At 47.5% G+C, this 21533-nt stretch overlaps 2 protein-coding genes and 1 long non-coding RNA gene across 5 annotated transcripts; 2 read left to right on the top strand and 1 right to left on the bottom strand.

Moving 5' to 3' along the window:
* The first annotated feature begins 691 nt into the window (after nt 1-691).
* LOC148388138 (interferon regulatory factor 4-like) lies at nt 692-3810 on the top strand. Its single transcript, XM_088394322.1, has 8 exons — nt 692-1092; nt 1411-1597; nt 1777-1853; nt 1937-2075; nt 2139-2240; nt 2307-2690; nt 3355-3464; nt 3543-3810. Exons 1-8 carry the CDS (start codon nt 895-897, stop codon nt 3696-3698), a joined length of 1353 nt encoding a protein of 450 aa, XP_088250448.1. The 5' UTR covers nt 692-894; the 3' UTR covers nt 3699-3810.
* Nucleotides 3811-4578: 768 nt separating this feature from the next.
* On the bottom strand, nt 4579-21303 carry exoc2 (exocyst complex component 2). 3 transcript variants are annotated; one of them, XM_088394316.1, is made up of 28 exons: nt 21201-21303; nt 18262-18415; nt 18018-18194; nt 17638-17764; nt 16842-16955; nt 16628-16752; nt 13980-14060; nt 13734-13879; nt 13543-13624; nt 13362-13464; nt 12713-12831; nt 10669-10782; nt 10340-10464; nt 10201-10269; nt 9800-9957; nt 9607-9728; nt 8915-8976; nt 8732-8812; nt 8262-8321; nt 8026-8087; nt 7887-7953; nt 7301-7417; nt 6836-6977; nt 5987-6060; nt 5798-5920; nt 5629-5690; nt 4865-4924; nt 4579-4784 (listed from the first exon to the last, which is right to left on the bottom strand). In XM_088394316.1, the coding sequence occupies exons 2-28, from the start codon at nt 18377-18379 to the stop codon at nt 4691-4693; spliced, it is 2784 nt and encodes a 927-aa protein (XP_088250442.1). In that variant the 5' UTR covers nt 18380-18415; nt 21201-21303; the 3' UTR covers nt 4579-4690. The 3 variants fall into 3 exon arrangements, with proteins under 3 accessions (XP_088250442.1, XP_088250440.1, XP_088250441.1); XM_088394314.1 differs by lacking the exon at nt 21201-21303 and adding an exon at nt 20595-20613; XM_088394315.1 differs by lacking the exon at nt 21201-21303 and having other exon boundaries at nt 5987-6042.
* On the top strand, nt 7159-10993 carry LOC148388137 (uncharacterized). Its single transcript, XR_015862147.1, has 3 exons — nt 7159-7506; nt 8759-10613; nt 10691-10993. It is a non-coding gene; the product is annotated as an uncharacterized LOC148388137 (long non-coding RNA).
* Nucleotides 21304-21533: the final 230 nt, after the last annotated feature.

Raw genomic sequence — 21533 nt, 5'->3', positions numbered from 1 at the left:
AAAAATGAGCATGAAAGCTATTTTAAACAAAAAGATGACCGTGTGTGAAAGGCTTTATTTTGTAAATGAAAATGTGCTTTTTTCAGCTCCGCTGATTGTAAACGCCTCCGCTGCCTGTCAGTGCGCCCGACCCGTGCCAGCATCTCAATCGCACACAGGAACGCAGTTCAAGACAAGGATTGCCCTGCTGAGTTGTAAAATAACTCGGGGGAAGATGCGGCCGCATTTACTGGAAACAAAATGAGCTCGCGTTTCAGCACGCAGCCATCAAGAAACAAAACGCCGACGGCAACATCAGTGACTTTTTAGAAACGGATTCGGTTTGGATTGGTTCCGTCTGGCACCGCCCCCGTGACCCTGACCGGGTTCGGTTAAGCGTTGACCCACCCATGCCGTGTGTCACAGATGCAGCAGCTGCTATATCAAGTCATTTGAGCTTTTATTCCAAAGTTGTTCAAATCCTCATCCACTTTCTGTGCCCACTTGCAAGACAGTTCAGCGCACGACAGCAGGACAGCTTCATGCTTGTAGTGAGGCAACTGTGCCCTAGTTGAGTGGTTGCAAATGCACGCACAAAGCTTGATAGTTGTTCTACAAGTGGCCTCCCACCTCAAAGAAACATGCAATATCCCCATGCAGCATCCTCTGGCCACACCCCTTGAGGGGCGCGAGACGCGCCACATTTAAGCGGCGAGATGATGACGGCGACTTCAGACTCACTGAGAACTGTGAAAGAGCTTGACAGGCAAGGCGAGTGTGGCTGTGCAAAAGATTCCACCTGCAAAGCATAAGTAAGAAGTTCGCAACTTTGAAGTTGCTTGGCAAACTTGGCTGAGAGACTCACTTCGACCCAAGTGAGGGACACGGGCAGACGTGGTGTCCGTCGGGCCAGACATGAACCCTGACGCGGGTTACGGACTTCACGGAAGCAGCGGCAACGGAAAGTTGCGACAGTGGCTCATCGAGCAGGTGGATTGTGGGAACTATGCCGGCCTGGTGTGGGAGAATGACGAGAAAAGTATCTTCAGAATCCCCTGGAAACACGCCGGCAAGCAGGACTACAACCGCGACGAGGACGCTGCACTTTTCAAAGTACCAACAACAAATGACACCTTAGCTTCCTGCGTCCTCTCTTTGCCTTTCGCTTTTCTTCCTGTGTTGATTTGCGTTGGCTTGCTTCACCTTTGCGCCCTTTTGTAAATAGAGTGCAAATGCATGGATTATTTTTCTGATGATTTTCAAGTTCAGCACTGCCCGTGTGTACTTTTCATTAATTTTCTTTGTGGTGACTGTTTGATGCAGAGTAATCGAAAAGCGCAACACCAACATGTCGGATGTCATAAGAATAATGTCTAAGTAGGCAGCGAGTGGAGCTGTTTGAGTTTTTTCCAACGTTTGATGTCGCTGTAGGCCTGGGCGCTGTTCAAGGGCAAATACCGGGAAGGGGTGGATAAGCCCGACCCGCCAACTTGGAAGACGCGCCTCCGCTGTGCCCTCAACAAGAGCAACGACTTTGAGGAGCTGGTGGAGCGCAGCCAGCTGGACATCTCCGACCCCTACAAAGTCTACCGTGTCATCCCCGAGGGCGCCAAGAAAGGTCAGTTGTCGCATCATTGGTCTCTTCTGGGATGGAACCGTGATGGGGGAGATGGACTTTTTCTCGAAGACAAAACGTTAACGAGTCCAAGTCGTATGACTCCGGCTGCAAAGTGCCGGTTGCTTACGTCGCTTTTTCTGAGGAAGCATTGCAGCAAATGTGTCCAACTTGACTTTCAGGGCCCAGAGAGGAGGACGGTCCTCTGAGCGCCGTTGGCTATTCTGTGAGTTCAGCCTACGCCGCTCTTCAAACTCAGGTGATTCTCTATGGCCCGCCCCAAGGTTTTTGTCAATGATGCGGTTGGATGGTTCGAACCGCGTGTCGTGTGTCCTTCAACAGATGCCTACGTACGTTCCCTCTCCAGAATGCGGCTGGAGGGACTTCAGTCAGGAGCAGACCCCTCTGCCAGAGCTGCCCTTCACTCAGGGCCCGTGTCCCCCTCGCATCTTGCCGTGGCAGGGCCCATCTGTGGAGAACGGTATGTCGCTCACGCAGTAAGTAATGGGCTCCCCTGAAATGACTCGTGTGTGCATGCGTGCAGGATACCAGCTCAGAGCTTCCATTTACTCTTACGGTCCCACCGACGCTCAGCCCTCACCTTTTAGTTTGGACGGCAGCATCAGATCAACAGAGGCATTCCGAGGTACTTTGCGAGCACAATCTTTTCTTTGAAAAAGGTTCATGACTCACACGTCTTTTCTCCATGCAGACACACGGCTGCACGTGTTGGTGTATTTGCGGGACACCCTGGTGAAGGAGGTGACCACCTTCAGCCCGGAAGGCTGCCACATCACGCCAGCCTCCCCGGGGGAAAAACACTACTTGTCCTCAGGAGGCCGCGACGTGGTCCCACTGCCCGCCGCCGACACCTTTGCGGCTCAGAGGAGAGCGTTGGAGCGGCCGGCGAGTCCCCATGCCTCTGCTTTGGAGGGGGGGCTGCTGTGTTGGATGGCCCCTGACGGACTCTACGCCCAGCGGCTGTGTGAGGGCCGAGTGTACTGGCAGGCGGGACTCGCCCCCTATAGTGACAAGCCCAAAAAGCTGGAGCGGGATGTCACCTGTAAACTACTCCACACACAGGACTACCTCACAGGTGAGAGCCGGCAGGGCTGGGCTACCTGTACTATTTCCGCTGGCCAGTTACATACATTACATACATCTTTATTGTGACTACTTTGTTTACAATCAGCATTTATATTAATATTGAAAAAAAATGAAAAATTTATGAATAACATTATGGCCAGAAGACAAAAGACAGAAGTTTGCATCGTCACACCAAACCAAATTTGAATGGCTTTAATTTGAATCATGTTTTGCTGGGCAATCTTAGCAGGTAACGCAAGTGAGCGTGACACCAAGGTCTTTTTGCACCATGAGAAGCTCACGGGATTCTTCGACCCTCGCTGAAGGTCGAGTTTGCCAATAGCTCATCTTTTGAATACTAACAAGTTGTGTGGGCCTAAAACCTGAAGCAAAGTCCCCCAAAAGTGGCTGTCAACAGCTGCAGCGGGCCAGGGTGTCCTTTAAGATGAGTCACCAATGATCGCTACGCCGTCTAAGCGTCCCCGCCCACACGTTAAAACAGCTCAAGTGTGAAGTGTGTCAAGTGTTTAGGGCTTTGCAAATGTGTTGTGGCCACACAGGGGTTTCCATTGCAGTCAGCCCCAAAGGTCACACCTCAAACCAAGCTTTTACGATTAAATGCTTTTCACATATCTCAAGTTGACAATCGCCACTGTCTGTGTGCCGGCCATCAGAGATCCAGACGTTGGGGCTCCACAGTCGACCGCTGGTCACTCGCTTCCAGGTTCTTCTGACTTTTGGAGATGAAGGTCTTGACTCCCAGAGGGCAGGCCTCACTGTGCAGGTGACTGACAAAGCACTCACGCTGAAACCTGCATTAGGAAATATAAAAGCTCAACATAAAATGGAATATTCTTCCCAGGTGGAGCCTTTGTTTGCCAGGCAGCTCTTGTACTACGCCCAGCAGACAAGTGGACACCTGTACCGCGGCTATGAGCACGCGGGCCTCACGGAACATGTGGGCCTCTCCGAGGACTATCACAGGGCCCTCACGCAGCATCGCAGCCTGCAGCAGTGACCGGAGCAGATATGATTTGGATGATCAAGATACGAAATAGTGTATATAGCTCGTTTGCGCAGGCCGCAGCTGTGAAGCAATTTAAATCTGGAATAAAATGCCATGCAGTTGACGGGCTGTCTCAATCATTTGATCAAATTAGAATCATTCAAATGCATGAGCAACGTTTGACAATAAACCCGAAAGCAGAGAGGACTATTGCCACAAGTCAGAACAGAAAGCTACAGAAATTGATTGCCTGAAAAAGTTTGCATCACATGTTCACTTCCAGGTCAAACAAAAAAGTGGCAAATTTGCATTTGTACATTTTCAGTCATTCTTTTCTCAGTTTCAAGTTGTGTGTGAACATGAGGTTGTTGTTTTTTTGTTTTTTTTTGGGCGGAAGGGTACCTTCAGTTTTAGTTTACTTTGTTTTGGCTCTCAATGAAAATGCAATGTTAATGGCTGAGGAAGGATTTTGGTGTAGGCAAGGAAAGTGCTGAAGCCTGAGTGTGCCACACAGAGAGCGCAAAAGCCAAAAAATGTTTGCTTTTTGTAACGGCCCCGGCGGACCACACCCCGCCAGTGCTTGCGTGAGCAAGCCCTCGAGACGCCAGACGGCTCGAAGGAAGTGGAGGGTGCAGATGAACGGCTACACCCTTCGTTTGAATGCAACCGTCAACAAAAATGTGTCTTTCAACTCTTCCCGTGCGCCTGGTGGTTCAACTGTAGGCATTGAAAACGTCTGTCATAAAACACTATGAGTACGTTGAAAAGGTAGGAAACGTATATTGGTGCTATTAACTGAAAACGCACTGAACGGAAATAAGTCAAAGGTCCACATGGTGATTTGTAGTCACTGACAAACATATGTGTTCAGATGGATTGTGCTTCTTGAACCTTTTTGGCTTTGGGAGCAAAACTTTATTTGAACATTTGGGCTCCAGCTTGTTTTTGATGTGGAAAACGAAAGTGACACACAAGTTGCGGTCGTGCACAAGAGCGGCTGGAGTTTATCTCTTGACAGGCTGGACGTAGGCGGGATGAAAGCAGGTGAGCTGCAGGCGCATGCTGCTCTTAAACATATTCAAGAGTTCTTCCAGCAACCTGGCACAAGACACGCACGCGATGCATTACAAGTCTGGAAGAACATCTGAGCAGAACGTGCGCGGCACAGGCACACTCACTTTTTATCTGATGCGCTATATAATGGAGGAAGGGCCTCCAAAGCCATGTGGAAGCTGCCACTGAGAAAAAAAAGACTCAAAGTTAGTCACAGCAACAAATAGACACTCTGCGCGTGTGTGTGTGCGCGTGTGTGTGTGTACGCGTGTGTGCGCGCGTGTGTGAGTGTACGGCCATAAATAGGCTTGGTTCAAAATTGGACTGATCCAGGAAGTTTGACCCAACTTTCTGGATGGTTCCAATTTGTTTCACAAATCGGGCTGTTTTGAAGCCAGCCTTCTTAAATGTGTACGTTTAGGGCCACTTTCCATCCGCATTGTGGAGCTCTGTGTGGTGAAGCTGTCAATTAAAGATGAAAGTTTGATTGGCGCAATCATCTAAAAATAGCCTCCAACTGAACTGAATGCCAGCAAAATGTCATCGACAACACAAGAGACGCTCGGGCATCAAGAAGGAGCAAAGTCGAGCACGGCTGTTGAGTGATATAGGGTTGCCATGGCAACAAATCATTTCAACGATACCAAATGACTTTGCACTTAGACGCGAGCGAGCCAATGCACACAGCAGAAGCAGATTGCTTTCACTTCCTTTCTCTCAAGCCACCAAGGAACATAAATACGGATCGTAGTGAGCCACACATGACTGTTAAGATGTGTGTGCGTACCAAACACACGCAGTCTCAAGAACCGAGCCAAGTAAGTTCCTGTCTGTGGCGGCCCGCATGCGTGTGTTCATGCATGGGTGCGTGCGCGCGTGTCGCACTTACTTGCTCTCGGCATTCAGGTACGTGGCGACGGCATCTCTCAGGGCGCAAAGTTCAAGTCGAGCCTAAAAATGGAGGTCCAAGGTGCAAATGTTAGCCAGCGAGCCATCTGACACATTTCGCCGCCGGCAGCAGTCAGCTTGCGCTTGGGGCATGTGTGCGATGGCAATACCTGCAGGGCGCCGTTTTTGCTGAAGTTTGACACACACTGCATAAGGCGACACATCTCGTCCGCAACCGTTGAAAGGATTTTGGACAAGACACAAGCGACCAAGTCCTTGGAGATGGTAAAGACCTGGCAGACAGATGACACTATTTGGAAAGGCGGCAGCAAAAGAAAAAATGCAACTGGGCGTCATACCTCAGCATGAACGGCGATGATGTTGACCAGCGCTTCTTTTAAGTAGCTTCTCACGCCTGAAGAAGAAAGACACACTGCGTCCTAAATTGTTTTTGTTTCTTAAATGGAGTGTTTTGTCAATTGTAAATCAATGCTCCTTTGTTTTGTGTTTGAAAACATTAACTGTGATTTATTTCAGTGCACATTTTGGACCGCAGGGAAAGAGAAACTGTTGCTTCCAAATATTGCCAATAGGCAGGGAACTATTTTTTTAATTCCAAACAAATTGGAGGTCCATCCACCCGTTGATTAAGTTTGGGGTTAGACGATGAGCTGAGCTAACTTTGGGCGGAAGGCAACCGTGCCGATCTTGAGAATTAGCCCCGTTTGTTTTTCGACTGGATGGTGCCTACCAACTCTCACAACTCTCACATGGGTGTGCAACAAGCGAAAGTTGCATATCCTACAAGTGCGGTCCACTATTCCAAAATGTTCCTCTTTCACATCCAGCCTGCACACACTCGAAAGACCAAAGCAGAACAAGGTTCAACTTCACTTTCACCATCATTTGAAAAGATGTCGTCTCTCTCTCTCACGCACGAAGGCACGCATTTCCGTGCTAAGGCAAACCACATCTATGCAAACAGGGTTCATCTGTGTTTTCTCAGGCCAAGACCGTGCAGTGTGAGCTCCCGAACAATCTCAGAATAAGGCCTTCAGGCCGCATGACACGAGCAAGCGCAACGCTCCTCCTACGAGCCCTTTAGTGTACGGGCTTCAAAATGGGTCGCCAAGCTGGGTTTTGGGGGAATTCCTGCGCTGTGCGTGACGAGCGCTTCCTTTCCTGGCGGGGGTTGGGTGTCAAAGTACCTGTGGGAGTGGGGCAGTCTCTCCAGTCAAAGTAGCCGGCGTAGATACCAGGCTCCAGGGAGCCTGCAATGGGGTCGGCTCTCCTCTCCACGTAAGCCTCAAAGAGTTTTTCGTCCAGTTCCCGAACAGCCGCCACGCTCACCTGGTGGGCGGACAACAGCAAAAGCGGCACTCAGTCCAAATCCATCCTCTGCTAGCCTCACAAAATGGAAATTGAGCTTTCAAAGAAAGGACTTTTACCAAAAGGTTACACTGAACTTTTGCTTTGTGACTCAAACATGAGTCATCGTGTCTGTGACTGGCCTCTGATGCGGTACAATAAAGCCGAGCGGAACGCATCTCGGCGGCGCTTCACGGAAACATCCCAACGTGCTTCTTGAGGACAGCCCGAGACGCAGCAAAGAGCGGCTGACTCATTGACCGTTCAGATGACAGCAATGTGAGAAGGCACAACTTTCCACTGACCCGTGTGATCTTGTCCGAGCCCGTCAAGCAGTGCTTGTCAAAGTGATCGGCCAGGTTGAGGAAGGTGTGTTTCTCCAGGTATTGGCAGTTACTGAGGATGATCAGCAAGCGTTGTTCCTGCAAAGACAGCAGCAGCACATGCATCAACCATTATGGAATGGAAGAGACACTCTGTTGGATCCGCACATTCTCCTCTCAAGCAACAGGTCAAAGACCAATTACGAATGTTTTTTTTTTTTTAATCTTAATCTATTTAATTTTAATCTACTTCAATGCTAAATCTTGTTGGGGAGGAGACGCCTACACATGATGCAAATGTGTAACTTAGGTGAGTGGAGTGGAGTCATATTTGGGCAAGGGAAAACCCCCATCTGCACCTTTACCAGAAGCACTGTATACAGCAAATGCCCCCCCCCTCCCCCGATGAACATATTTGACGGCTTACAGGAAAGGAGGATGTATTTGCTTCTCGTCCACATAAGTTGATAACATTTTTTGCGGTTGCAATGATTCGGGTCGACTGTTGCCGTCAGTTACATGACATATCGAGTTTCAAAGAAAACATGATGGAAAAGAGGATGCTTACAGATGTTGGACTGGGGCACTCCTGCGTGCTGTGAAAGCGATCTGGAGAGGACAGATCCATGGCAACGCTACAACACACAGAGAGAGAGAGAATCTTAACATGTGTTCACAGAGGCCCACCACAATGTGGCAGCACTTACTGAGACGTTGGCACTTCTCCATCTGTGTTTTTGCTGAGCTGTTCCAGGCAGCTGATGAAAACCTAACACGGGCATTCTGGTCAGGCGTGTTGGGAGAAACACACAACTGGGCTGCTACACACATAAGCGGGCTGACAGATATCCATCACAAGCTATCACGCACACCTCAACTCAAAACACGGCAGCTGCAATATTCACGCATCCCATTGAGTGTTTTGAGACAAAAACAAACTCACCTTCATGATGCTCACGCAGAGGTCTGTGGCTTGGTCTTGAACTTGGTCCAGCTGGAGTATCTGCGGAAATACGGCGCATAAAGAAAAGATCATTTGCGTATATTTGCTACTTGATTGGCGTCTGTATGAGATTTGTTTGCGTTGAATATGTGTAACTGGGTTGATCAAACGATGAAGGCATACTTGTGATTGTAGCCTTGCCGATTTGGGCTAAATTGTTTGATGTATCGTAACTCCGAAAAACCTTTGATGAGTAGCCTTCGGTATTGTCTAAAAGCGTGTGCAGCCACTCTGCAGCCGTAGATTGACGGCAATGTTTTACAAAGGAAAGGTTGAAAAGTTCAAGTGCAAAATTCTGAAAAGGAAGTCAAAGTCGCTGCGCTTTGAAAACACACGAACCAAAAAAAAAAGTCAGTCAGTCCGTCTGTGGCCGAGTCAGTGGATGCAGAAGTATATTTCATATTTCTTACGTTGATCTCTCCTGGCTTGATCTCCAGAGGCTTTTTGAGTGACTGCAGCATGTGGACCACACACTGCTCAAACTGAGAAGGCTGGCCAGACCGTTAATGAAAGACACGGAAATGGATGAAGACAAAAAAAGAGAAATGTCTGCAAACAGCTTCAGGAATGAAATAGGCCACGTGCGTCCTTACCAGCTTAGTCAGGCCTTCGTTATCTACCAGCCAGTCTTCCTTCTCGGCAAGGTTCCTGACATCTGAAAAGCACGCAAGCAGATTCCAATTAGAGATTGCTCGAGGACAATACGGAGAATCTGACAACACGCTCATTCTTTGAGCCGTCTTGAAATGTTGTCGAGGCTTCATTTGTTTGTTTGTGGATGTGGCTGTTAAGAGCAAAGCCCTGTCTGAAAGCTGAACGGTTCACACAAAAAATGTAAAAAGGCGCTTTGTCATTTTGTAGACGGCTCGCTGGAGCCAATCCCAGCAGATCTCAGCTGATTCTGGCTGAGGCCAACTACAGGGCATTTCTCGCACGTAGAAGGCCTTCGCAACAGAATTGGCGTGGCTTAAATAAAACCACAATGTGATAACAACAGAAAAAAAAACTCTCAAGCAAGTTGACTGAAGTCAAATAGCAGTCATGTGAAAGCAAGTAACTCTTCTCAAATTAACCAGACTCCACCACAAGTGAAACTGAGCTTTAGACCCATAAAACTTCCGCTATTATTATTCTTTTTAAAGTTGTATGTGAAGGTTGATGTGTTAGCACTAGATTGTTGATGATTAGCTTGCGTTTTAAATCGAAGTGGAGTGCTTTCACAGCCAACGTCAGGCAGGCAGAAAAATGCGGGCAAAAGAAAATCTGTGAGGGATTCCTCCCTCACCATCTGTGGTGTGCAGCAGTGTCACCATGAGGCAGTGAACGCGCAAGTCCAGCAGCAGATCCTGGATCACCTGGAGCAGGTCATTTGGGATCTCCAGAGCGGACAAAGCTTCGTAACAACCCCTGCAAGAGAAGCAGCCATCAAATTATGGACTTGACTTGAAGAAAGAGCGAATTCCAATTTGTCTTTTGACCTGACAGTGTGAATGATTTGCGTCAGCCAGATCCCGGGAAGTTCTGTCTTGTTCTCCCAACCTCCATAAAGACTCTGCTCCGCTGGCGGCAGCGTCGTGGGAAGGAGTGCCCCGCGGACGAGCTTCACCAAGCGATTGGTCACCTCTTCAATCATTTTCTACACACACACACACACACACACACACACACACACACACACACACACACACACACACACACACACACACACACACACACACACACACACACACACACACACACACACACACACACACACACACACACACACACACACAAACACACAACACACAACACACAACACACACACAACACACACACAACAGTCAAGAGAACTTGGATTCCAAAGTCACTTGAATGCGGCTTCAGAAGACATGCGTACTTTAAAGTCATTCTGCCTCTGTCGCGCATTCTTCTTGGATTTTTCCACTTGTCCGGATTTCTCTCCAGTCTGCAGAAGTGATGGGGGAGACAAAAGGAAGCTCTGCTATCTGAACGGCATCACGGTGTGACGTTCTTACCTCACTAAAAAGACTGCCATTGACGTAAGAAATCCAAAGCTTCCAGAAGTTGGGCAGCTGGCCGATCATCGCATCCGAAAGCTTTTCCACAAACTGCACCTGCTGAGGGCTTTCAAAGCGCCAATCTGAAAAGGGTGGATACGCGAGTCGTTTGTGAATCAACCCGTTCAGAACTTTGAAGAGTTGCGGCAACCCAAGTGAAGCTGTAAAGCTTTCCCGAATATTCACAGGATTATTATGGGCTCAAATCAAGCCCCTGCTGCAACCAAAACATGTATATGCACGCAAAGAAATGCTTGCGCCGAACGTGTCAGGTGCGCGCTACTTACTGCTCGGTCGTGTCATCTGCAGGCTAGCGCCTCTCTTCAATGACGATGCGTGGCCCAGCCTGCCGAGAGCCGACGGACGGCTATCCCCATTCAGATCCAGAACTCCGGCACAGACTGAAATGTACAGGAAAATGAGGAGAGGGGGCGGTAGCAGAATTGTGAACTCAAAGGAACACATACCAATATCACTCATTTTCATATTTGCACATTCCTCCATAATCTCAGAGGGCTTTCACACTAAACGGTCCCGCCTCAGTGGTTGTACCTATCTTTATTTTTGTTCCGAGCCAACCCTTGCCCGGCCCGCTGTTAACAAGACGACCTGTTGTTTCAGAAACAGGGCGGGAAGCTCAGTGCGAGCCGGGCTGGGGTGCGGCAGGTTGACACACACGGTGCGGCGGCTCTTTCAGCTCATCTGAGAGCAGAAATCCAGCAGATGGCAACATGGAGCTGCGTTTTCACCACATCATGTGGACCTCAGCAAGTGCCGCAGCTGGCTTGCAGTGCTACCTTCCAAATAGACACTGAATCAACAACTAGAAAAGATTCACTGGCTGACAATAAGATGGACGAAAAAAGATGCCCAACGAGCAGGGTTGTGTTTGTTCATTTTGTATGACAACTAGGATTGAGGCCGTTTGTGTTTCTCAGACAACGCGACGCACAGTGCTTCACATAAACAAAGTCTGTATCACTCATATTTCAGACATCACAAGATATGTAAAATGTTTTGACTCCAATGTTTTCTCTCATTAGAGGAATGAGAGCTGCTGTTGTTCCAGCTGTTGGCGGAGAGGCGTCGACAAGACAGACAGAGAGCGACAGTGAAGGGACCAAAAAAAAAAATAATACAAGCGACTCTTAACCTCCCTCGGAGTCCTATTACGCTTCGGGAGGTACATTCTTTTTTTTGTGAGCCAGCGCTGCATTTGAAGGGTAGTTTGTTCCACGGTCGAGTTCCGATGGAGCCGTGGGAGGCAGCAATCAAAGAGGTGTTAATTGGCACCCTTGTAAAGTCGCGCACTGATTGAGCCTAATCGCAACCTCATGTCTCCTTGTCAAATTGGGAACACCGCAGTCCCTCCAATTAATCGCTGACAAAACTATTTTCCTATGAACTAATTTCCCTGCAAATTGTATTGACGTTGGCAGAAGAAGCGCCGTTGAGGAAATCGGAGAACGAATTGAATCAGCCGCAGTCAGATCGGGGACGTTGAGATTCCTACATACGGAAGCAACTTCAACGGCTATCTCGCCCCTACTTAAAACAGTTATCAGAACATCGATGCCTGCATGTGAACAAAATCAGAATGTTTGATTGCACGCTGGAACACGTGATGAGCAGAAAAGTGGAAGGAGAAGCCAAAGTCAAGGCGATTTGCTTTTGCCAGATAATGGTGAGTTCGGGGAAGTGGGAGGCGGAGGCATGCAGTGGATGTGGTTTCCCTAATGGTGACCGCTTGAAGGTTGCCTGGCCGAAGGGATTCGCCAAGATTTGAAGAGGCGCGGCTTTGGGCCAAGAGGTGAGCAGGAAAGACGACGTGGGGGGGGGGGGGGGGGGGGGGGTATAGTTGTGTTTATATTGCATTTATATTTTATATTGTTTATATTGTTTATATATACTAGCCTGAGTGGCACAGCCACCCACTTGTAATTTTGCCTTCAATGCCTGATGTGGAGTGGAAATGTATACACGTGTGTGCTTGGTGAATCACGATTCATGCTGGACATTTTTGTGCTGCCTGTTTTAGTCGCCGCCAATTGTTTCAATCCATCTCCTGTACGACGCTGTACGAGAAATTGCACTAGATAGGCCAAGCCCTGAAACCCAAATCTGCTCGCTTTATCTAATTCAGACATTCAAGCAAAAATAAATACGCGGGCCTCGAGTCGCAGGGACAGTAGAGGAGGGTGACGACGGAGTAGGGAATGCGCACCGAGGATGCCACGTCACAGGCGGCTGGCTTCCTCTAACTTCCGAATCTCTGGATATTTCACAGGAAATGCTCAAATGGTTTTTTTGTTTTGAATGTGCGTTGCTTACCTCGCTGACCTCCGATAAACTCGTCCCTGCAGTCTTGCATGAGCTGCAGGATCCATTTGTGCTGGGCGTAGATGCACTGCCACGCTGGGTCACCTGGAGCGTGCAGGTCAGATAGGTACCTTCACAAGGAGACAAAACAGGCACATTAATTCATCTTGCGCTCTGTGGCATTCGCTTCACTCCCTTTGAGGTTTTTGTATACATTTGTTATCTACTGGTTTCTGACCGACAACACAGTGGACCCCGCTCTTTATGGGGTACAGGGACCGGGCAGCCCATGCAAAGCAAAAATCCACCCAATCCCATCCCTCCATCCATCCCCAGCAGTCTTGGCTGGACCTTCTGTCAGCAATTAATTTCCCTCGGCAACCTGCGGTTCCCGACATGATTCATCCTCTGGTCTGCGGCTCGGCTCCTCCTGCTGTCGTCATATAACAAAGCCGCACACTTGTTTCTCATTAGCTAGCATCAACACACGCATCTCTGGCTCGCCACACGAAGGGGACTTGAGCAAAATGGCAAAATGCCGCAGCACTGTTCTGCGGTTTCGCCTTGGAAAACATCCATCGAGGAGGAAAAGCATCATTTGAGGACCTACCCGGATAGATTTGATATTACTAGGATGGAAATACATTCAAAAGCGCAAGACCTGATGTATCTCTTCTGATCATGTAGCGTTGAGGGAGTCTGAAGCAGTTTTTCCAGAAGCAGGCTCCTGAGAGCCCTGATCCTCGTCTCGACCTCCGCATACACTTTCGAGCAGAAGGAGAAAGATGATTATGCACTGATGCTTATCCGGAAGCATACAAACGAAGGGAATTGCCATTTACCCTTTTTAAAAACGGCAACTTCTGTATTGCCAAAGAGAGATTTGGCCTTCTCGTAGTCATTTATTACCACGTCGTAGTCTCCCTGTAACAAAACGTTAGGAGTGAACTCAGCTGAACCCAACATTGGAGCCAGCCGCATCAGTTACAGAGACGTTTATGTCCTCCACTCGTCAAAGAAATCAAAGTCATACCTTTTGGATGTTGCGCTCGATATTAAGCGGCAGGTTAAAAAGAAACTTGAAACGCTGCAGGACGTTGAGTGCATTGCGCGTGGAGTCCGCTTTGTCTTTCCGCCCTAAAACCTCCTGGAAAAGCGTGTCCGCCGTTTCACTTGCACCTGTGAACGAGAGAGAGAGCAAGAAAGAAAAGACTTTGCATGTAAAGTACAGCACAACATGTGAAAAAAATGAAAGGCTGAGACAAAAAAAAAGGTCTACTGTTGAGGATGACTTCCAGCCGGTGGGTCATTGATCCCTCCACTCGTTCAGTACCATCAGAATCCTGCCTTTGGTGGATAGCTGGAACATAAAAAAAGAAAAGTTAGGAGTTTTTAAAGCACAAAGATAATGAATAAAAACTTGTGAAAGGGGAAGAAAATCACAGTCACAAATATATGAAAAAAAAATCAATTTCAGAAAGATTAAAGTCAATTTATGGACTTGACTTTGTTAAAGTATTGCATGGGAGAGATAGCATTTGGAGAAACACAATTGGAAGCAAAGAAGAAGCCAAAAATCAAAATTCTCTGACGGCTTAAATGATTTAGAGAAATCAACGTCTTTTCATGAATTTGAAAAGGAGTGAGTAGGGGATCAAACAGCGAAAGCGAGAGAGCGAGCGAGCGGTGCGGCTAACCCAGTGAATAAATAAATGGTGTGCAGTCGTGGGCTGCCGGGCGCTGAGAGCCGCACGGCCAGTTTATTGACAAAGGGGAGGAGAGTCGGGGAAGCGGACCTTCCAAATACTTGTCAAGCCATTCAAATATGCAACAAGGAGACTTTTCCAAAATGAGGATGAAAGACACAAAGATGAGGAGGGAAGTGTCCACTCATTCCCTCTCGTGCTTCCCTCCAACCGTTAGCAAAGCTTGGAGGCAGCAGAGCGAGGGGGGCGCAAAAAGACGGATGGACGGACAGACGGACGGGGCATCCATCCATCCATTTTCTGAACCGCTTAGTCCCCACGGGGGTCGCGGGCGTGCTGGAGCCTATCCCAGCCGTCATCGGGCAGTAGGCGGGGGACACCCTGAACCGGTTGCCAGCCAATCGCAGGGCACACAGAGACAAACAACCATTTGCACTCGCACTCACACCTAGGGACAATTTGGAGTCTCCAATTGGCCTACCAAGCATGTTTTTTGGGATGTGGGAGGAAACCGGAGTGCCCGGAGAAAACCCACGCGGGCTCGGGGAGAACATGCAAACTCTGCACAGGGAGGGCCGGAGGTGGAATCGAACCCGCACCCTCCTAACTGTGAGGCGGACGTGCTACCCAGTGCGCCACCGAGCCACCGAGCCACCCGGACGGGGCAGAGCTTTCCAAATAAATACTATAAGGGCTCATTTGGACGCACAGAAGCATCAAGGCAGACACTCAAGTATTCCACAAACATACTTTTTTTTTTTAATATGATCAGCATGGAGGTTTCTGTCTTTCTTGCACCTTTCGCGTGGCTGTTTTAAGCAAGACTTTGGGCCGTAGAGAGAAGAATGCGACTGGACGCACAAGAAGACAAAACGAGCGTGTGCGCCGCTTGACATCTTGGCTGTCCCCTTTCGCCCTGTTGCCAGCTGCGTGTCACGCGTGCGTGTAAGACACTGACGGGCCGATGACGTTCCATCCAAGCTAAACATCGGGTCAAGCTCCGGATAACTCGCTCCGCCACGACTTGAGGAAGAGCCGCAGCTTCCCTTCCTGCAACTATTGAGGGACAAAAATGAATCGGAATAAAAATACAGCGTGGCCCGGCCGCTTTCTAAAGCTGGAGATGTTTTGACTCCTGTCGGGGCCGGGGGCTCGGGGGAACCGGCCCTGGGAATGGGCTTTTTTGGAACACATGAGCGGTTCTGTTTCCTGCATCGCTCGAACACTTCCTTTTGACACAACAATACAAAACCTCCAATTTCAACATTTCACTCACAACAAAGCTAGGCGGACTCTCAGCCAGAGCAGCTCTGTCTCAGAGGTGTGGCCTCAGGGCGAAATCGAGTCCAAAACCTTCCACTCGATATTTCAGAATACGTCCTACTGGCACCAACCAAAACATTTAGCCAGGACCAAACAATGATCATAATAATCATGAAAAAAACTATTGATTCATCTCTGCACTAAATTTAAAGGGAGCCGCTTCAGTTAAAGTCAGCTGCTGAGTTGAAAGCATCATAGCAGAACGTAAAATGTGTTCAGCCAATACAAAATAGAATAAGTTCTCGAGGGTGGCTTTGCATCAGGTGGGACTGTGACGTGTTGACACTCCCCCCACAAGCTGCGCAAACTGTAAGTTTCCCTTCTAGGCAGCGGGCACAAAGTTGGCACGCTCAGCGCATTGTTCCAATTGCTCATATTGGCTCCGTTATCATCTTGAGCAATCCTAATATTCTCTCTCGCATTGTGCTGTGCCACTCTGTTTATTTGGACACTATGAAAACATTGCCGTTCTCCCAAATGGGCCACAAATATACGGAAAGCAATAATAATAATGACAAAGGTAGAAAGTGTGCTTATAAATAGCCCCAGGAAGTAACAGAGTGGCTCGAGCAGAATAAAAGAGTAAACAATCAAAATGTACAAATGACAAGCCGAGGCTCCGTTTACACCGTTTGTACAGGGCGGCCATGGCTGCCCGGTTACTGGCCACGTAAAAACTAAAAGACCCACAAAAGTTGCCACTCGCGTCAGAAGAGGAAAAAATCTACGAGAAGGATAAGCAGCCTCTGTGTCTCTATTGAAGGTCGCTGTGGCATAAACACAAGAAGTCTTTGAGAGCAGTGAAGGAAATGTTCACGCTTTGAAAGTATGCAGGGTCTAAATGGCGAGCCACTGAGCGCCATCCAACTTTACATCAAGACATCTTCACGGTTTTCACCTGCCAGTGCGTCCTGAGCCTCAAAGAAGGTACTGAGTCCTCCTTTAACGTAGGCCAAACTTCCCTCGTTCTTCTTGTTGGCTTGCTTCTTCAGATTGCTGGCGGCCATCTTCAAGTGCTCAAAACTAAGAAACAAAAGCATGGCTTTCATTAACCAGCAAAAAAAAAAAATTCAGGTTTTAACGTTTGAATCATTTCAAACATAGAATCATACCTCGAGCCTGCGTGGTTTTCAATGAGATACCAGGTCGCAGAGAAGTTCTCACTGGTGAAGTCACCACTCATCCCTGGAAATGTCATCTCAAGGTCTTTCAGGGGGAACTTTCCTCTATGGCAAAAAAAAAAAAAAAAAAAATTAAATCAGGGAAATATTTCAACATTTTGGAGTCACGGGTGTTATAAGAATAAAACCCTTTCGCAGATGCCTCCTATGCATGTCGCATTGATGCTGAATGCAATTCATTTTATTAAGTACCCGTGGCGCTGTTCTACTGTCAGATTTTGTTATTGTAAGCAGGGGGCAGTGCGTCGCCAACACAAAAATATCCTCCAGTTTGGCGTGGGAAGCCAAATGTGTGCTGCCTGAGAGGAACCCGAGAGGAACTCGTGCTTCATTAGGCAAGCTTGATCTCAACTAATGAGCCAAATCCTATCCAAACTCGATAGGCAGCACCCGAGAACGCGCGGACAAGCACAAGCATGCTTGCACACTAAACACAAGTCAGCTCAGAAAAATAAGTCCAAATGACAACAACTATTTCATCAACCAATGATTTGTATCTCAAACTTGCCTTCTACCTGCGTGATGACCAGAAAGCAACACAAGTCCTGAAGCTTTGATTAAAAACCCGATTCACACTGAACAATTATATTTTTGTGGTCACTGGCAGCCGCCACGTCTTTCCAAAGCTGCATATGGAGAGATCTTATTTGTCTCATGATGTAAACAAGGCCAGATGTACAGAACTTGGCGTGTTTACGGCAATGGAATTCTGTTACGTGTTCCGTACTTGTCGATGTCGATGCCCAGTGGATTGTTGGGTCGGAGGGATAGAGGGGAGATGCCTTTGCTGCGGTCCGTCCTCATGTCGTAGTAGTTGAGTTCGTCCACCCACACGGCCGACTGGTCCAGAATACCTGCCGGTGCGACAAGACGATCATCTTAACAGCACCGTCAATATTGGACAGTGAGGCCCCCGGGTTACTCAGGATTTTTCTTGCAATAAACAAACCTGTGGTACAACTGAACCATCCACTATTCATATTTTGCTTATTTCTGACCAAATTGGAAGTGAGCAGGCTTTCTTAAAATATGTCATTTATCTCTACAGTGGAGGGTGAAACAATGACAGGATGGCGATGGCTGCCATCTTGCGAGTGATTGTCTTACCGATCCTCTCCGGCTTGAGCAGTTTGAACGACACGGTGGAGGTCCCGAGGCCTCCGGACTTGGTGGTGACGATGATTTCGCCCTTGTCATCTTTTGCTGGGCCAACGCGGCACACTATCTTGCTGGCTGACATCCATTCCGCCGTCAGCAGGCAGTTATGTCCACATATGGACAGACCTGAATTGAAGCAGGAGAAAGCAAAGATCAAATGCGAGACTGCCATCATGTGGGCTGAGGCTATTACCGATGAGATCAGCTGAGCCCGAGCCCAGGTTTTCTCCACGGATGGTAACTTTGGTCCAGGCCGGACCCTCCTTGGGCGAGATGCCCGTGACGAGCGGGGGCGGACGGGCACGGGACATGCTGCTCTTGGCCAGGTGCGTCAGGCGGATCCAAACCTGGAAAAGCAAACGCAATGACACGAAGATCGTAAAGCCAAAAGTAACCCTTTCAAAGATCCCATGCAATATTGCTGCACTGGGTATCAAATCGTGCTTTCAGGCTGGAAAATACATTTCAGCATTTAAAATAACAACTGGATAGTTTTAGTTGGCCAATTTTGCACTGTTAAACTAAAGCCATCCCAAAACTGACCGATTAAAAAAAAAAAAAAAAAAAAAAGGCCCCCCCAGCTTCCAAACAATGCAAAATATGCTCTGCAAGAGTTATTTGTAAGACAGCAGAAAGGAAAGTGAGAAGCAAGGAACGGCTCTGCCGAGAGCAGGGGGAGAAAGAATGTAAACCTCAAAGCTCAGAATAAATAAACCTGCCCTCAACGAGCACTCGCCGTAAACTTGGACGAAAACGACCACGCAAAGTGGCTTATGCCTGAGACATTTTTCTTCCTCAAATTATTAGCAGCTCAAATGACGGCAAAGGTGAAGCAATGCTGCGTTATTTACGTTGAATACATTTTAGACATAATGTTAAAAATGACAACATGCAGGCAAAAGTATGGAAAACATTTAAAAGTAAAGTGGTGGGGCAGAAGAATTTAAAAGCAAAGTAATGAAATAAACAGTCGATTACTAAAATTATTAAAAGAATATACAGTGCAAGAATATAACTTTGGGGAAAAATAACTCAAGAAACTGGAGGCACTGCACACATGCACAGTGGACAGCGTGTGGACATACCAGTGTGTGTGTGCGTGTGTGCGTGTAAACGTGTAGATATGTGTGTGTTGTGTGTGCGTGTGTGTATGCATGTGTGTGCGCATGTGTGGTCTGGGTGTGTGGTCTCCGGCGTAGGCCGAGGGAGCGCCTGCTGACGGGCGGATGCGAAAAGAGCCGCTGTGTTTACTTTACTCCAGAGGCTACACATGAACACGGGAACACTGCCCAGACCCCTCGCTCCACAAAACCAAGGTGCACAAGATCACACACGCAAAACGCAGAAGGGCAGCATGGGCACCGAGACATATGTTGTAGTCTTGATTGAAAAGCTATTAGCGAGATCTTCTTGGCACAGGAGTGATGACGATGCTGTGATGTCAGAAGATCCCCAAACACAGTCTTCTCTCATACAACATGCTGACACCTTATTTTGGGGGGTTAAAAGTACAAGTTAGAATTTTGGGGGAGATTTATTAGATAAAAATGAGACCAAGAAATAACGAGCTGGAACCCATTCCCTCATCATGGGTGTGTTTGGAATTAGTCTCAGAGCGTCACTGCTTCACTCCAACTGCTGTTCGAAGCTTTTGAATTTAAAGATTTTGGCCCTCAAAAATGATCGAGGCACAAATTCTCGGTCAAGTCTGTTTTCTTTCATCACAAGAGTGTCCTGCCCAGCCCACTTGTTTGTCAGCCTCCGGCACTTTTCAGCTTTTTGCTCGACGAAATCAAGTCCCCCGTTTCCCAAATGAAAATCCCAGAACAACAAACAAAATGCTGAATTTGTTTTTGTGTCTTACCCGACTGGAGACAGACGTCCTCGTCCAGTCACATGGCAAAATGAGAAATTCCAACTTTTATTAGTCAACACTTTTCATATAAACAAGTTTGTAGGGTGAGAACTATTTGCTGTGAGATTCTGTCGAGAACTCAACACTGTAACTAATAATAACAATCCGTATTCAAAATTTCAGATGTTACATTATTATGATCTAAAGCAGTGGTTCTTAACCTTGTTGGAGGTACCGAACCCCACCAGTTTGATATGCGCATTCACCGAACCCCTCTTTAGTGATTTTGTTTTTTTCTTTTCAAATTCAAGACCGATGTTTTTTACTGGTGCACAAAATGATCCGTGCATGAACATCACCTTGTTCATAGAACAAAACCAACACAATGCATGAACTCACAACAAAATACACACCTGCAAATCAGTGTGACTTCTGCTGTTGCCTTTGAGAGACCAGTTCAGATAAGCATCATCACAAATTTACACGATAAATCAGGTGTGTTCGGACCTTCACAGTGGAGGCTCTGCCGAACCCCTGAGATCGACTCATCGAACCCCTAGGGTTCGATCAAACCCAGGTTAAGAACCACTGATCTAAAGGTAATTTCTTCAATCACTGTAGTTGAGTTGCTAATAAACAGCCTAATTGTAGAAAAAATCTGATGTACAAACCGGGCGCACAACGAGACGTCGCATCTGCCAAACGGAGAAAATTGTCAGACTCGTTTTGTGCATTCTCAGTCGAGCAAAGACTTCATTTTGTTTCAAAAGCCAAACCACTACATTTATCCAAAACCAACAGTCAGGGCCACCCATTTTTTGTCATGGGAGGTCTGCAGGAAATGGGACATGTTGTGACCCTTCCTCCAACATCGCTTGCACTCACGTGATGATTAAATACAAACATCCACCCATGTACCCATCCAGCCATCCGTAACGCTTAGGGAGGGGTCATAGACAATCAATATTACGAAAGAGAAAGACCCTCGATCAAAAATAAACAACTTCCTTCCATCGCCCCAAAATTAGTGAGAGTGAGCGAGCAAAACTGGCGATCAATGGTTTCAGACAAGACATAGAAGGGGCATCATCTGCATTGTTGACATTTCTCAATGCTAAATCGAGGGTGGCCACTGAATTTGTGTCAACACAGAGAACATATCATTATTGATTATTTGTGTTTCGTGTGACCTTGAATATGGCGCAGGATTTTAATTATCATGCAACAATTGAATAATGACGTTGCACTTAACATGAGATAAGAAATAGGAAACTTACTGAGAGATTCGCTGCCTAGCTGTCGCGACCGTTTCCTGTAGCACGGGCTCACTTCCGGTATCCGTTCTAAGGCGCTGCTTTCAGAATAAAAGTTAAGAAGAAGAAAAACTAGGCTTGACGCACGGTTTCTAGGTGCGTCCAGACGAAGTGGTGTCAACGCCGAGGACAAGTAATGCGGGGATAAAAAGACGCACAGGCATATTCTGGAAAATGAAAACCAAAGTCACAATCACATCCATTTTACATTCTTATGCTCCTGGTACTACCTCCTCTACAGACACAATATACACAGTCGAATACATCAGTCGAATAAATAGGAGTACTTTAAATATA

Source organism: Syngnathus floridae, chromosome 13 (genome assembly GCF_059516105.1).
Source record: "Syngnathus floridae isolate MCC-2025c chromosome 13, RoL_Sflo_1.0, whole genome shotgun sequence".
NCBI lineage: Eukaryota > Metazoa > Chordata > Actinopteri > Syngnathiformes > Syngnathidae > Syngnathus > Syngnathus floridae.
Note: the sequence above shows the minus strand (reverse complement) of the source record. Positions and strands in the feature narration are given on the sequence as shown.

Coding starts and splice junctions, on each gene's coding strand:
- LOC148388138 (XM_088394322.1), top strand. CDS start 895: ATGAACCCTGACGCGGGTTACGGACTTCACGGAAGCAGCGGCAACGGA. Junction 1,093..1,410: donor AGGACGCTGCACTTTTCAAA/GTACCAACAACA, acceptor ATGTCGCTGTAG/GCCTGGGCGCTGTTCAAGGG. Junction 1,598..1,776: donor CCCCGAGGGCGCCAAGAAAG/GTCAGTTGTCGC, acceptor CTTGACTTTCAG/GGCCCAGAGAGGAGGACGGT.
- exoc2 (XM_088394316.1), bottom strand. CDS start 18,379: ATGTCCCGTGCCCGTCCGCCCCCGCTCGTCACGGGCATCTCGCCCAAG. Junction 13,465..13,542: donor AGTTGCCGTTTTTAAAAAGG/GTAAATGGCAAT, acceptor TCTGCTCGAAAG/TGTATGCGGAGGTCGAGACG. Junction 9,958..10,200: donor AGAGGCAGAATGACTTTAAA/GTACGCATGTCT, acceptor GTGTGTGTGTAG/AAAATGATTGAAGAGGTGAC.